The sequence below is a fragment of the Schistocerca cancellata genome, chromosome 2, assembly GCF_023864275.1.
Source record: "Schistocerca cancellata isolate TAMUIC-IGC-003103 chromosome 2, iqSchCanc2.1, whole genome shotgun sequence".
NCBI lineage: Eukaryota > Metazoa > Arthropoda > Insecta > Orthoptera > Acrididae > Schistocerca > Schistocerca cancellata.
Window position 1 is genome coordinate 869,021,975 of NC_064627.1, and position 13,416 is coordinate 869,035,390.

The 13,416-nt window shown below is 38.7% G+C and overlaps 1 protein-coding gene across 2 annotated transcripts in view; it reads right to left on the minus strand.

The window, feature by feature from the left end:
• Positions 1–13,416, minus strand: part of LOC126162818 (spermatogenesis-associated protein 20) — a 299,482-nt gene that overhangs the window by 272,150 nt on the left and 13,916 nt on the right. For both annotated transcript variants that reach the window (XM_049919563.1, XM_049919564.1), the window contains exons 2-3: positions 8,044–8,163; positions 7,740–7,959 (exon numbers count right to left, since the gene is read on the minus strand). In XM_049919563.1, coding sequence (XP_049775520.1) covers positions 7,740–7,959; positions 8,044–8,163 — 340 coding nt within the window. The remainder of the gene's footprint in view (positions 1–7,739; positions 7,960–8,043; positions 8,164–13,416) is intronic.

Sequence of the window (13,416 nt, forward strand, 5' to 3'; positions counted from 1 at the left end):
AGCTGGTGTAGCTCCAAGTTGAATAAGTAAGATGCACCACTAGCTTTCACAACAACAAGAATACTTATTTATACCAAAGAGAAAAAGTTATACAAATATATTATAATATATAATTCTACTGAGCTGTGACATACCCCACACCCTCAACAACCTCCAAGAGTATCACCAACTTGATTGGCCTGGTAATCTCTCTTCACTCTGGTGCAGTGAGAATAACAGTCCAACAAATCCTGTGCTGATCAATTCATAAGTACTTTACACTCAGATTTTTTCATGCGTTGGGGAAAGACATTTACTTGGAAAATGATGAAGTCACTGATTCTAATCTTCCGGCTTCTACTGACATTCTGAACTTTGTGAAAACTCTTGAGTGACAGTAAGTAGTCTTTGCTCCAACGATTCTAAGCATCTTGTGTTAGTTTCTGCTGAAGTTTGAATCCTTTTACTAAGTCTGTTGGCTTCGAAGGCTCAACCCTATTTGGTAAAGTAGTACGTCTCTGCCATGCCAGGAAGTGAACTGGCATGATTACTTCCTCATGACTCTGGGAGATCGGTCTCAAGTTGATTGCAGTTTCAATGCTTACATGAATAGTTTGAAGTCCCTTATCATCCAGACTGCTCTGGCTGAGTATTTTATGAGAGCCTTGTTTTACTAGACTAACCATTCTTTCCCACCTGCCTTCCCACAAAGCTGCATGTAGGACAATCAACATCCACACTCTGGGGTCTATCTGTATCCATGCTTGGGCTATGGAGGAGTCAGTCCAAAGCATCAAATTGCCAGTGTCACAGTTGGTATCATTGCAGTAATATACCAAAGATCTTGTTCCCAAAAATGTATGTAGCAATTCGAAATGTGGGATTGTTACTCTCTTGACGGGCACTAAACTGTTTTTACTGCATATTAGGTGGGTAAGTGTTTCCGTGTTCACCATAGGTGATGTACAAGCCAGCACAGTGCACTCCCTCAGAAGCCTCCCCAAAAATGCGAACACACAATCTTCCGTCCACAGAAGTTGAGATACATCTATGTATAGACATATATGGAGAGAGAGAAGTGATGATAGTCACATATGCCTTTCGAGGCAAGTTGTTGAGGCAGGATTTCATCCCTGATGTAGAGGGTAAAACATTTGAGTCCAGTTGTAACTCTCTGTGGATCTTCTGAGGGATGAGCACTCCACCTATTTCTTCTGCTAGAAACCCCATTAACTTTCGTCTCCTTTGGAGAAGTTATTTCTTTTTACATGGATTATCTAATGACACGGATTTCTTCTGGGAAGGTGCGCAATATCTTTGGAACTTACAGACTTTGCAATAGCAATTGATGTCTCCCCCGAATGGTTTCAATGCCTGTATTCGGTTACATTATATGTATGTTAAATTGACACATCATCACAGGCAGTAGCCTGTGGCTAGTGAAGACAGAGACCCGTGATGGCAGCCTGTTGTCTCATCTCTATTCAATCGTTGTAGACTTCCCCTCTTAGCTAGTGGCTGACGATGACTGCATGATGCTTTCTGAATTAGGCAGTATATATGCAAGCCTGACAGGATAGTGTTTCTGGAATGTCAACTCTCCCAGCTCTAAGTAATAATAGGCCAGATGTGATAGGTGTAACTGTTGGTCAATCATTACATAATTTACCCAGCTTTTCCACCATGTCAGCACCACCAATTGTGCTGTAATGTATAGAAACCCTTCCTTTCAGAGATCCTGGGTGGCATTTTCCGCAATGTCAGCTTACTAAATATGTGTTCTTGCACTAGGATGCCTAGTTCCTCAGATGGCTTGTGATACCCTTGTGCTGTGTTGGTCACAGGAGCTGTTTGCTCTGCCATGTGGAACTATGGCGAAATAAGCCGTATGTAATCAGTTTGTGTAAAATCAAGCACACAAAAAGAGTTCCATGCAAGTCACAGTTCAGCCACCCTGACTGGGGTAAGAAATCTATGACTCCCCATGAAACTGCTTCCTAAAAATTTTTCAGATGTGCTAATTTATGTCTATTTATTCCTGAAGAGGGGCAGCAGCCTTTTCAGTAGTTGCAGGGGCAACAGTCTGGATGATTGACTGATCTGGCCTTGTAACATTAACCAAAACGGCCTTGCTATGCTGGTACTGCGAACGGCTGAAAGCAAGGGCAAACTACAGCCGTAATTTTTCCCGAGGACATGCAGCTCTTAAATGATGATGTCGTCCTCTTGGGTAAAATATTCCGGAGGTAAAATAGTCCCCCATTCGGATCTCCGGGCGGGGACTACCGTATTTACTCGAATCTAAGCCGCACTTTTTTTCCGGTTTTTGTAATCCAAAAAAACGCCTGCGGCTTAGAATCGAGTGCAAAGCAAGCGGAAGTTCTGAAAAATGTTGATAGGGGCCGCCACAACTAACTTCTGGCGTCGAATATATGTAGCGCTACACAGGTATCCTTTGTAGGCACAAAGATAAATACTGGCGCCAAAACCTCTGCGTCAGTAAATAAAATTTTTAAAAAAATTGGAAGACGAGCATTTTTCTCCGCCCGAGTTTCGACCACTGCATTTTCATACATTACCCAACAAAGTAAATACAAATTCCGTATTGTTCATCTTCGAATTTCAATGTACTATGAAAATCCGACTGGTAATACTGGGATTTTTGTCAATATGGCCAACTCTACGTTCTGAATTTTTTCCTACCTGTGAGAAGAGATGGTTGCTAATAGGAACCTGATGAAATGTGAATCACATGCAGTATTCTCTTCACCACAAGAATAATACGAATATAAACATTTTGCCATGTATTCTTTCGTGTTTGCTTCTATCTCATTTAAATCCTGTCTGCCAAATAAACTACGAAACTAGAGTGAGACAACAGCAAACGCGGAAGAATATACGTATCGTGTCATGTTTATATTCGTATTACTCTTATGCCTAATAGTGATACAGTCAGAAATGAAGCACGGCAACTGACTAGATTTTTAAATCTAAGATGACTAATTTCTGTGCAGAATTTGATGTACTAAAGAAGCGGCCGCAAAGATTTTCAAACGGAGAAAAATTTTCGCCAAACTTTCGTTCAGAACATATCATACGCAGTCTATTATTTGGTTCTTGTTGATCATTATCAAAGAAAGCAGCAGTGTAAGTAACAACAAATAGCAGTCTCTTGCCATTGTTTCGCTAATGTGACGATTCCTCTCTTTTTTTAATTGTAGGCGGCGGTAGCGCGCAGAAAAGCAAGCCATGCCGAGAGCAGCGACAGGCCGTAAACACGCACTATCAGAATGCGACAAACAATGCATGACACATACAGTAATGCATTTTCAGCTTAGAGTGACTGACATAAACACCTATAACATTGAAAACGGCACTTATCAGATCAAAGCAAAATAAGCAATCGATTCAAACCAGACGAAGCACGTGAAAAAGGAAGGGTATCCGTATAAATACGGACGGAGCGTCTGACGCATAGCAATGGCTACCTGGTAAAGCTTAACTGCTAAGCTTTCGACTCGAACCAAACTACTGTAGCTATATCGTCATTCATTCGACCTAAATTGTGTCTCATATTACAATGGACCAACTTTGTTTCGATTTGGAGGTGCGGCCTAAAACTTTTCTCTCCCCTTGAATTTCGAGTCTCAAATTTCAGGTGCGGCTTAGATTTGGGAATTTTTTTCCCCCTTATTTCGAGTCTCATATTTCAGGTGCGGCTTAGATTCGAGTGCGGCCTAGATTCGATTAAATACGGTACTCAGGAGGACGTCGTTATCAGGAGAAAGAAAACTGGCGTTCTACGGATCGGAGCGTGGAATGTCAGATCCCTAAATCGGGCAGGTAGGTTAGAAAATTTAAAAAGGGAAATGGATAGGTTAGAGTTAGATATAGTGGGAATTAGTGAAGTTCGGTGGCAGGAGGAACAAGACTTTTGGTCAGGTGATTACAGGGTTATAAATACAAAATCAAATAGGGGTAATGCAGGAGTAGGTTTAATATTGTTGTTGTTGTGGTCTTCAGTCCTGAAACTGGTTTGATGCAGCTCTCCATGCTACTCTATCCTGTGCAAGCTTCTTCATCTCCCAGTACCTACTGCAACCTACATCCTTCTGAATCTGCTTAGTGTATTCATCTCTTGGCCTCCCCCTACGATTTTTACCCTCCACGCTGCCCTCCAATATTAAATTGGTGATCCCTTGATGCCTCAGAACATGTCCTACCAACCGATTCCTTCTTCTGGTCAAGTTGTGCCACAAACTTCTCTTCTCCCCAATCCTATTCAATACTTCCTCATTAGTTATGTGATCTACCCATCTAATCTTCAGCATTCTTCTGTAGCACCACATTTCGAAAGCTTCTATTCTCTTCTTGTCTAAACTATTTACCGTCCATGTTTCACTTACATACATGGCTACACTCCATACAAATACTTTCAGAAATGACTTCCTGACACTTAAATCTATACTCGATGTTAACAAATTTCTCTTCTTCAGAAACGCTTTCCTTGCCATTGCCAGTCTACATTTTATATCCTCTCTGCTTCGACCATCATCAGTTATTTTGCTCCCCAAATAGCAAAACTCCTTTACTACTTTACGTGTCTCATTTCCTAATCTAATTCCCTCAGCATCACCCGACTTAATTCGACTACATTCCATTATCCTCGTTTTGCTTTTGTTGATGTTCATCTTATATCCTCCCTTCAAGACACCATCCATTCCGTTCAACTGCTCTTCCAAGTCCTTTGCTGTCTCTGACAGAATTACAATGTCATCGGCGAACCTCAAAGTTTTTATTTCTTCTCCATGAATTTTAATACCTACTCCAAATTTTTCTTTTGTTTCCTTTACTGCTTGCTCAATATAGAGATTGAATAACATCGGGGAGAGGCTACAACCCTGTCTTACTCCCTTCCCAACCACTGCTTCCCTTTCATGTCCCTTGACTCTTATAACTGCCATCTGGTTTCTGTACAAATTGTAAATAGCCTTTCGCTCCCTGTATTTTACCCCTGCCACCTTCAGAATTTGAAAGAGAGTATTCCAGTCAACATTGTCAAAAGCTTTCTCTAAGTCTACAAATGCTAGAAACGTAGGTTTGCCTTTCCTTAATCTCTCTTCTAAGATAAGTCGTAAGGTCAGTATTGCCTCACGTGTTCTAGTATTTCTACGGAATCCAAACTGATCTTCCCCGAGGTCAGCTTCTACTAGTTTTTCCATTCGTCTGTAAAGAATTCGTGTTAGTATTTTGCAGCTGTGGCTTATTAAACTGATTGTTCGGTAATTTTCACATCTGTCAACACCTGCTTTCTTTGGGATTGGAATTATTATATTCTTCTTGAAGTCTGAGGGTATTTCGCCTGTTTCATACATCTTGCTCACCAGATGGTAGAGTTTTGTCAGGACTGGCTCTCCACACTCCTATTTTTCTATTCATTATTAAACCTACTCCTGCGTTACCCCTATTTGATTTTGTGTTTATAACCCTGTATCCACTTGACCAAAAGTCTTGTTCCTCCTGCCACCGAACTTCACTAATTCCCACTATATCTAACTTTAACCTATCCATTTCCCTTTTTAAATTTTCTAACCTACCTGCCCGATTAAGGGATCTGACATTCCACGCTCCGATCCGTAGAACGCCAGCTTTCTTTCTCCTGATAACGACGTCCTCTTGAGTAGTCCCCGCCCAGAGATTCGAATGGGGGACTATTTTACCTCCGGAATATTTTACCCAACAGGACGCCATCATCATTTATCCATACAGTAAAGCTACATGCCCTCGGGAAAAATTACAGCCGTAGTTTCTCCTTGCTTTCAGCCGTTCACAGTACCAGCACAGCAAGGCCGTTTTGGTTAATGTTGCAAGGCCAGGTCAGTCAATCATCCAGACTGTTGTCCCTGCAACTACTGCAAAGGCTGCTGCCCCTCTTCAGGAACCACACGTTTGTCTGGGCTCTCAACAGATACTCCTCTGTTGTGGTTGCACCTATGGTATGGCCATCTGTATCCCTGAGGCACGCAAGCCTCCCCACCAACAGCAAGGTCCATGGTTCATGGGGAACCACCTGGAAGTGTCCTTATGTTGCTCTATTTTCTCATAAACTTATTTATTACAAATAAGTTTACTGAGCTGAGAGATCACCTTCAGCTCTTATATTCTGTGAAGAGGAATGAAACATCATACTTCCATTACAATCAAAACATACCCTAAAATAAAATAATGTAGTAAAAACATGCAGCTGATAAATCTCTGATAACTGTAGGAACCACCAGTGTGGAGCAGGTCCATCTATGCAGGCGTGAAGAACACTGCTACATGTGGCCCAGCTCCTACTGGTTAAATAGTGAAAGCCCCGGCCTTTGTCTCTAGCATAATGTCACTGGCAACCAATGGCCATGAGACTAAATTACACTGTGCAAAGAATTTGCATTACATGTATAATTATCAGGAGTCTGGTCCTTGAGAAAACAACAAAGAATATTTTGATCTTATTAAGAACAATATACAGTACAAAAACTGACAAGAAAGAGAAACAGTTAGAAATGTATTCTTTAAATATGGGCTGCACTCGGCAGGGCCTTCCAGTAAACATAAACATAGTAAAGATTGTCAGTAGGATGCAGCTTGGTAAATAAGGAGACGATGTAGCAGTGGGACCTCCTCCACGCCAATGGTTCCTACAGTCATCATAGATATATCAGCTGCACTTTTTTACTACACTATTTTATCTTTGTGTCGATTTCAGTTGTAAATGAAGCATTATGTTTCATTCCTCTTCACAGACTGTAAGATCTGGAGATGATTTCTTAGAAGATTGAAGCTGGTCATCTAAAAATAAAAACAAACAACGTAAATGTGATCGTGACTGTGTGTATTGAAATAAGTTAAAATACTATAAAGATCGTTGTTTTTCCTGGAACAATGTTCCGAAAGCTTTTATAACAGTCAAAATTTCTGAGTTATTGACCATCAGTTTTTCCAGAGCAAGAAATTATTTCTTTTAATTATCGATTATGCAACAAGACTGGTAACTGAAAATGTAAAACATACAAGAACATGGGAAGGTTCTTGGTAGTTCTGCAGTGTGTTAATTTTGGGTTATTTCTGCACACATTATAATGAATACATTTTGTGGAATTTTTTAACTTAATTTTGACTGAATGAATGGCTTTTTTTCTGTGTTGTTATTGTTAAGCAACTGTATCAATATTTGTTCATACTGGATTGGCAGGAGCTGGTTTTTGCCTTGGAGATTGCACAGTTCAACTGAATTCTTTAATATTAAATACCAAGTATTCCATTACCATGTGTTCGCAATTCTTGTTATTTCTCATTTGAGCAACTGGTGTGGCTTTACTCCATCGTGTAGATCATTCCTTCCACCAACATTCTACTTCAAAAATGACATTAATATCCAAGTATGCAATCTGTACATACTAGTAAGCTTGTTCCCTACAAATAGCAGTTGGTACCCCACAATACCCTCTACACTACCTAATGTCAGCAATGGTTTCAACACATAAGCTGTCTCTGAGATTATGTCCATTGCACATTTACTGCGTAACTAAATATTCACCAAACATTGCCATAATATGTGTGATTACGACAAAGATCATTAGTACCACACAAGTGAGTTATATGAACTAAAACTAAATGACAACTACAAATACTGCAAAATGCAGTGACAAAGTTATTTTCAGAGGATCATTGCCAGTAATATGAAAAGAAGACAATATTACACAATTATTTCTTACCTGTACGAAAGCCATGTACATTTTATCGACATCAGGCCTTTCTTCTCTGTCTACTTTTATGTTAACAAAATGTTCATTCATAACCTTTGCTATTTCACCATTTTCAAATGACTCTCTTTCCATTACATGACACCAGTGGCAGGTTGAATATCCAACAGAAAGAAATATCAGCTTATTTTCTTTCCTTGCTTTTTCAAATGCTTCATCACACCATGGATACCTTGAAATGGCAGAATATTTTTACAGTGATTTTCTTATTAAATATCAAACAAAATATGAACAAACTAGCTTTTTAAATTGTTACCAGTCCACAGGGTTCGTAGCATGCTGCAATAAATATGGTGATTTTTCAAAAGACAGTCGGTTCTGGTGCCCTTTCTCTTCTGATCCTTTAGCAGTAGCCATTGTCCTGGCAGCCAACAAACTGGAAAGAACAAAAATAACAATTATTTGCATAAGCAGTATGTTCAGAATGGCTCAACAGTCAAGACTGTAAAAAGTTATGTTATACAAACAAGTGAAGCAGGATGAACAACAGTGTTTTTTGGATCTATGTGAGGTGCAGTATGCACAGTGAATATTCCTTCTATACTATTTTGCCAGGACAGGAGTAATGTGGGTAATACAAAATGGCACTTCATGCTCCATGTTTCATTTGCTCTAAGTACAATAATAGTTCAATCTTTCCCCTCTCAAATGACAACCACACACTTTGCTGGGCCAAACTGTACCTACCAGATGCTAATATATATTCACTGGACAAAAAAGGTGTCATGAACAAGCATCTTCCAGAACCAAAGGTTTCTTCGCCCAATAGAATACAGGAACAGAAAATAAGTAGCAGCCCAAGAAATGACAAGACAAGAGGAGCTGCAATATGTAGGGAAGAGTCAATAGTCTGATGCCTTGGGTTCAGTGTCATCAATCATCCTCCATACAGTCCCAACTTGGCACCATCCAATATTCATCTGTTTCCGAAACTTGAAGAACACCTTCAAGGACTTTATTTATAGTGATGAAGTGAAGCAAGCAAAGGTGATATTGTGGCACCATCAACAATGCCAAATGCCCTACAGTGACAGTATCAACAAACTGGTCTCTCTTTGAGAGAGATGCACTCGTAGCCAGGATGACTATTGAGAAATAAATATGTTGACATGAATGTTTGTTTTATTTAAAAAGGCTTTAAGAATGACCACGCAAAAAAAAAAAATCAGAGCCATTACTTTTCAGCACACCCCCTATGTTAGGCGAATATCACAAGAATTGCAGGTGGCACATTTATCACAAACTAGAAGACCATACCAAAGATTTTGGGAGATTTTTTTCAAGAATCTCTATAGCCCACTAAAGACACGAGCACTCAGGCAACTGATTGCCAGAATGAGTGCATTACAGAAATACTAGCACAAAAGGAAGGGAAAGCAATTCAGCAGATGGAAAAAGAAAAAGCTCTGGAAATGATGGGTTATGGGTTAATACTGGAGATAATAAAAGCAACTGGGACAAAAGATGAAAGCGAAATATGCACAGTCATTCAGAGAATATTTTCATTAGAGGATGGTCTCAGATAGTTGTAAAAATGCAGGAATAACTGTAATCCAGTAAGGACATAAAGAGGTAAACACACATAAGTCTTCTGTCAGTGTTATGCCTACACCAAATTTTTACAAATATCCTTACTACTTCAGATTTTAACCACAGAAGAAAAAGCAGTTCACTTTGTACAAGTGAGCACAGCACAATGTACCATCTCTACAAGTTGTCAATGAAACAAAAATCAGTTACCATTTTGCAAGGCTCTAAGCACTACGGGACTTAACATCTGAGGTCATCAGTCCCCTAGACTTAAAACTACTTAAACCTAATTAACCTAAGGACATCACACACATCCATGCCTGAGGCAGAATTCGAAACTGTGACCGTAGCAGCAGCACGGTTCTGGACTGAAGCATCAAGAACCGCTTGGCCACAGCGGCTGGCGCTTTGTAAGGGGTTTGTAGACTATGAGAAAGCATTTAACGCAATAGAAGAATTTTACACATTAAAACCTGTTCCGGCAGTAGATCACAACTGAGGAATAGGATTTAACTACATCAGTTTGTTGAAGAATATACACAGCAAGGCTACCGCTAAAAAGTACTTGGAGTTCATTTGAAGAAATGAATATTGTATTCAAAGTTGAAGATGTGACTGGGCATGTTACAAAACTGAAACAGAAATTGGTTGGATTTATAGTAAGATGAAGTGATGGCAGATAGGCTAAAAAGATTCTGTGTTGGATTCCTCATTATATAAAAAGACCAAGAGGATGAGTTGATGGAAGACATACTGACAATGTAAAGAATCTGGTGGTAGTGGTAGCAGTGCTTGTTTTGGTGGTGGTGGTGGTGGTGGTGGTGGTGATGATGGTGGTGGTGGTGGTGGCTGCAGCTTAGATTATTAAAATAAATAAAGAAAAAAAGCACTGCCTAAATCATAGTTTCTTTTATTAATGATTACTGGTTTTGATCTGCCCTGCAGATTATGTTCAGATCAGGTATTGATGAAGTTTGGTTTGTGGGGCACTCAACTGTGCAGTCATCAGCACCCATACAATGCCCCAATCTTTACTCAGTCCAATTTTAGTCACATCCACAAATGATGATGATGATGAATATGATGAGGACAACACAAGCACCCAGGCCCGTCACATCAGGTATTGCCAACAGTGGTATGAATGACATAAAATTTCAGGTCAAAGGGGCAGCACAGGGCCATGTGTGTGCAAGTTGTGATTGTGATTTTTGTGTGTGTGTGTGTGTGTGTGTGTGTGTGTGTGTGTGTGTGTTCTATCTTGGAAGGAAGACTTTTTCCAAAAGCTTAACATTTTGACACTCTCTTTTCACTGTGCCGGACTGTGATTCAGTGCCTCCTCTATGTGGCAAGTAGCAATCTATTCCTTGCACATTGCTGTTATTCTATCCAGGACTTTGCACTGTTTTATAAAACTTATATGTCATTCATACCACAGTTGACGAACTGTACTTTGGAGTGCCAGATCCGAAGACAATCTGCAGGACAGATCAAAACCAGTAGTCATTAATAAATGAAATTGTGATCCAGGCAGTATTTGTTTGTTTACTGTAACAACTGAGATCATGGTTCCTGAGAAATAGCATCAATTATTAGATTATGAAACTTGACTGCTTTGTTACTGATAATTTTGAAACTGACACAAAAATTGCAGATTACACCGCAAGTTAACTCCCACATATTTATCACAAAGCATAAGTAACACCACTCTTGTCATAGTCCTGAAGGGGAAAACCAAATAAACATCTAATAATTTTTTCATAATGTAGGGTCATAGTCATGATATATCTTTTTAAAGTCAGTATCGCCATTAGACTGTTTTTTTATTTGCAGTGTTACATTTACACAATCATGATTTCAGCGTAAAATGCCATTATCAAGTGTTTTAATGTTATACAGTGCCTAAGATGGCATACTGTCATATTTAAAATACATTATTAGACTCAAAAAACAGTCTAATGGCAGTACTGACTTAAAAGAAATAAACATCAGTTGATGATCATATCACATGAACAGCAAATGCTATATTAGTCCTCAAAAACTGCTTCTACTTTCACTGTTTTGATACAGTGGCTGAAAACTATTAGAATGAAGATTTTGTTGTTTGGGTTTGGCTCGCTCAACATTCAGGTTATTTGAGCTTACTACTAAGATGTATGGTATCATATGTAAACTGAACTCACTTTCCTGTAAAGGGCATTTCCATAGTTAGTAGAGAAGAGTGAGAGGCTCTTAACAAGCGTTCCGTTGCGTGTACAATTATGATCATTTAGTGTGTCTTTTAGGAAAGGACAATGAGAGAGAGAGAGAGAGAGAGAGAGAGAGAGAGGCGGAAAAATCCATGTATTGTTACATAATAGGTAACATTTCATATGAACAAAAATGGTACAAGTAAAAATGGTGATGACTTCACAGACAAGGTAGAATCAACAATGTCAAAAGTTGAAGTCAAATTCTGACACAGAGTGTTTCATTAAAGCGAATACGTCAAAGCATAAAACATAATTGTCAACCTGGATCCTTCATCAATTTAAATAATCTGATTCAAGGTGATTGCTGGTTATTGTAGGTGAAACTTCACTGGATGTTAACATTAGCATTATGTCCATCATTTAAGAACACAAAGAAATTTCAAAAAACTAGTCGCTGTTGTGTTGCAAAACTGCATGTGATAATCAAAAAACTACATGACCTAAAATTTTAATAGGCTCTGCATGCACTAGAAGCAACAGAGAATAAGTAAATGCAGCACATTCTTATCTGGTATAAAGTCCATATTTAGCACTAGATGACAGACTGATGACTTATCAAAATTAATTAGTGAAGAAAAGAAGTAGTTTTCATGTTGTCTTCTTTGCTTTTCAGCCTCTATTTTCTGCAATTCTGCAGCATGGTACTTGAAGAGCTTCTCCTTTTTGACTTGTTTATTGATGGCAATATCATTAATGACACCTGTTATTGCAGACTTTTAGACAATAGCAATTACAGCCTATCAGACTGAAAGACTGCCAAGTCAAAGATGGGTTACTACTGTGGTGGAAACAACACAGTAGTCAACAGAGTGCTTCTGGAATGCCTGTAAACACCCTTCCTTAATACCAGATCTTTCCTATATGGTTTCCACAGATTTGGGCCACTATAGGAAGCACTGGAAGTACAGCTGTCTGAAGGCGATCAGTGGTGTGGTTTGTAGGTAATTTTTCACACATACATTCCAATAACATTTACAGCACAGGAATCGTACAATTACCATCTGATGGAAAAAAGGTAAAAACAATTCCTTGTTTTTAATATTTGATCCATCCTAAATCTACACCCATACACCTGCAAACCACAAAGTGTTCAGCAAAGGGTATTTCATGATGTACCAGTTATTAGGGTTTTTCCAGTTTCATGTATTGCATGTGGGAATGATTGTTTAAACACCTCTGTGAGAGTTGTAAATAGTCTAATATTGTCTTTGAGAACCCTAGAGGATCAATACATAGGGTCTTGTAACATATTCCTAGATATATGACTCACAATTTGTTCTTAAAACTTCGTAATTAAGGTTTCACCTTCAAGGCTTAACTAGTTCGGGTTCTTCAGCATCCCCATGACACTATCCCACAGGTAAAACAAACCTGTGACCATTCTTGTTACCATTGGCAAACTTAAAGAACCCAAAATAATCACTGTGTGCATCTACCGATCACCATCAGGCTACTTTATGGAGTTTTTGGACAGTGTAGAAAGACTCTTTAGTGATTTATGGAATTTTAAAGAAAATGTTATTATAGCTGGAGATGTCAATGTAAACTTTAAAATAACCTGTCAAAATGCATCTAAATAGAATAACTTGTCATATTCACATAACTTATTACTCACTGTCTATGAATATACTAGACTTGGAAAGATCACTAAAACTACAATTGGTCAAATATTTTATCATAATATAGAAGTGACTGGCATTGAATTATCAGAAAATGAAGCAATAAAATTTAGTTTAACTAATGTACTCACCAAAAATTGTAGGAAAAATGATAAATACTTTTACAAAAGATGTATAACTGAGGACAACATTAGGATTTTTAATTTACTGTTAAAAAATTCAAACTGGGGA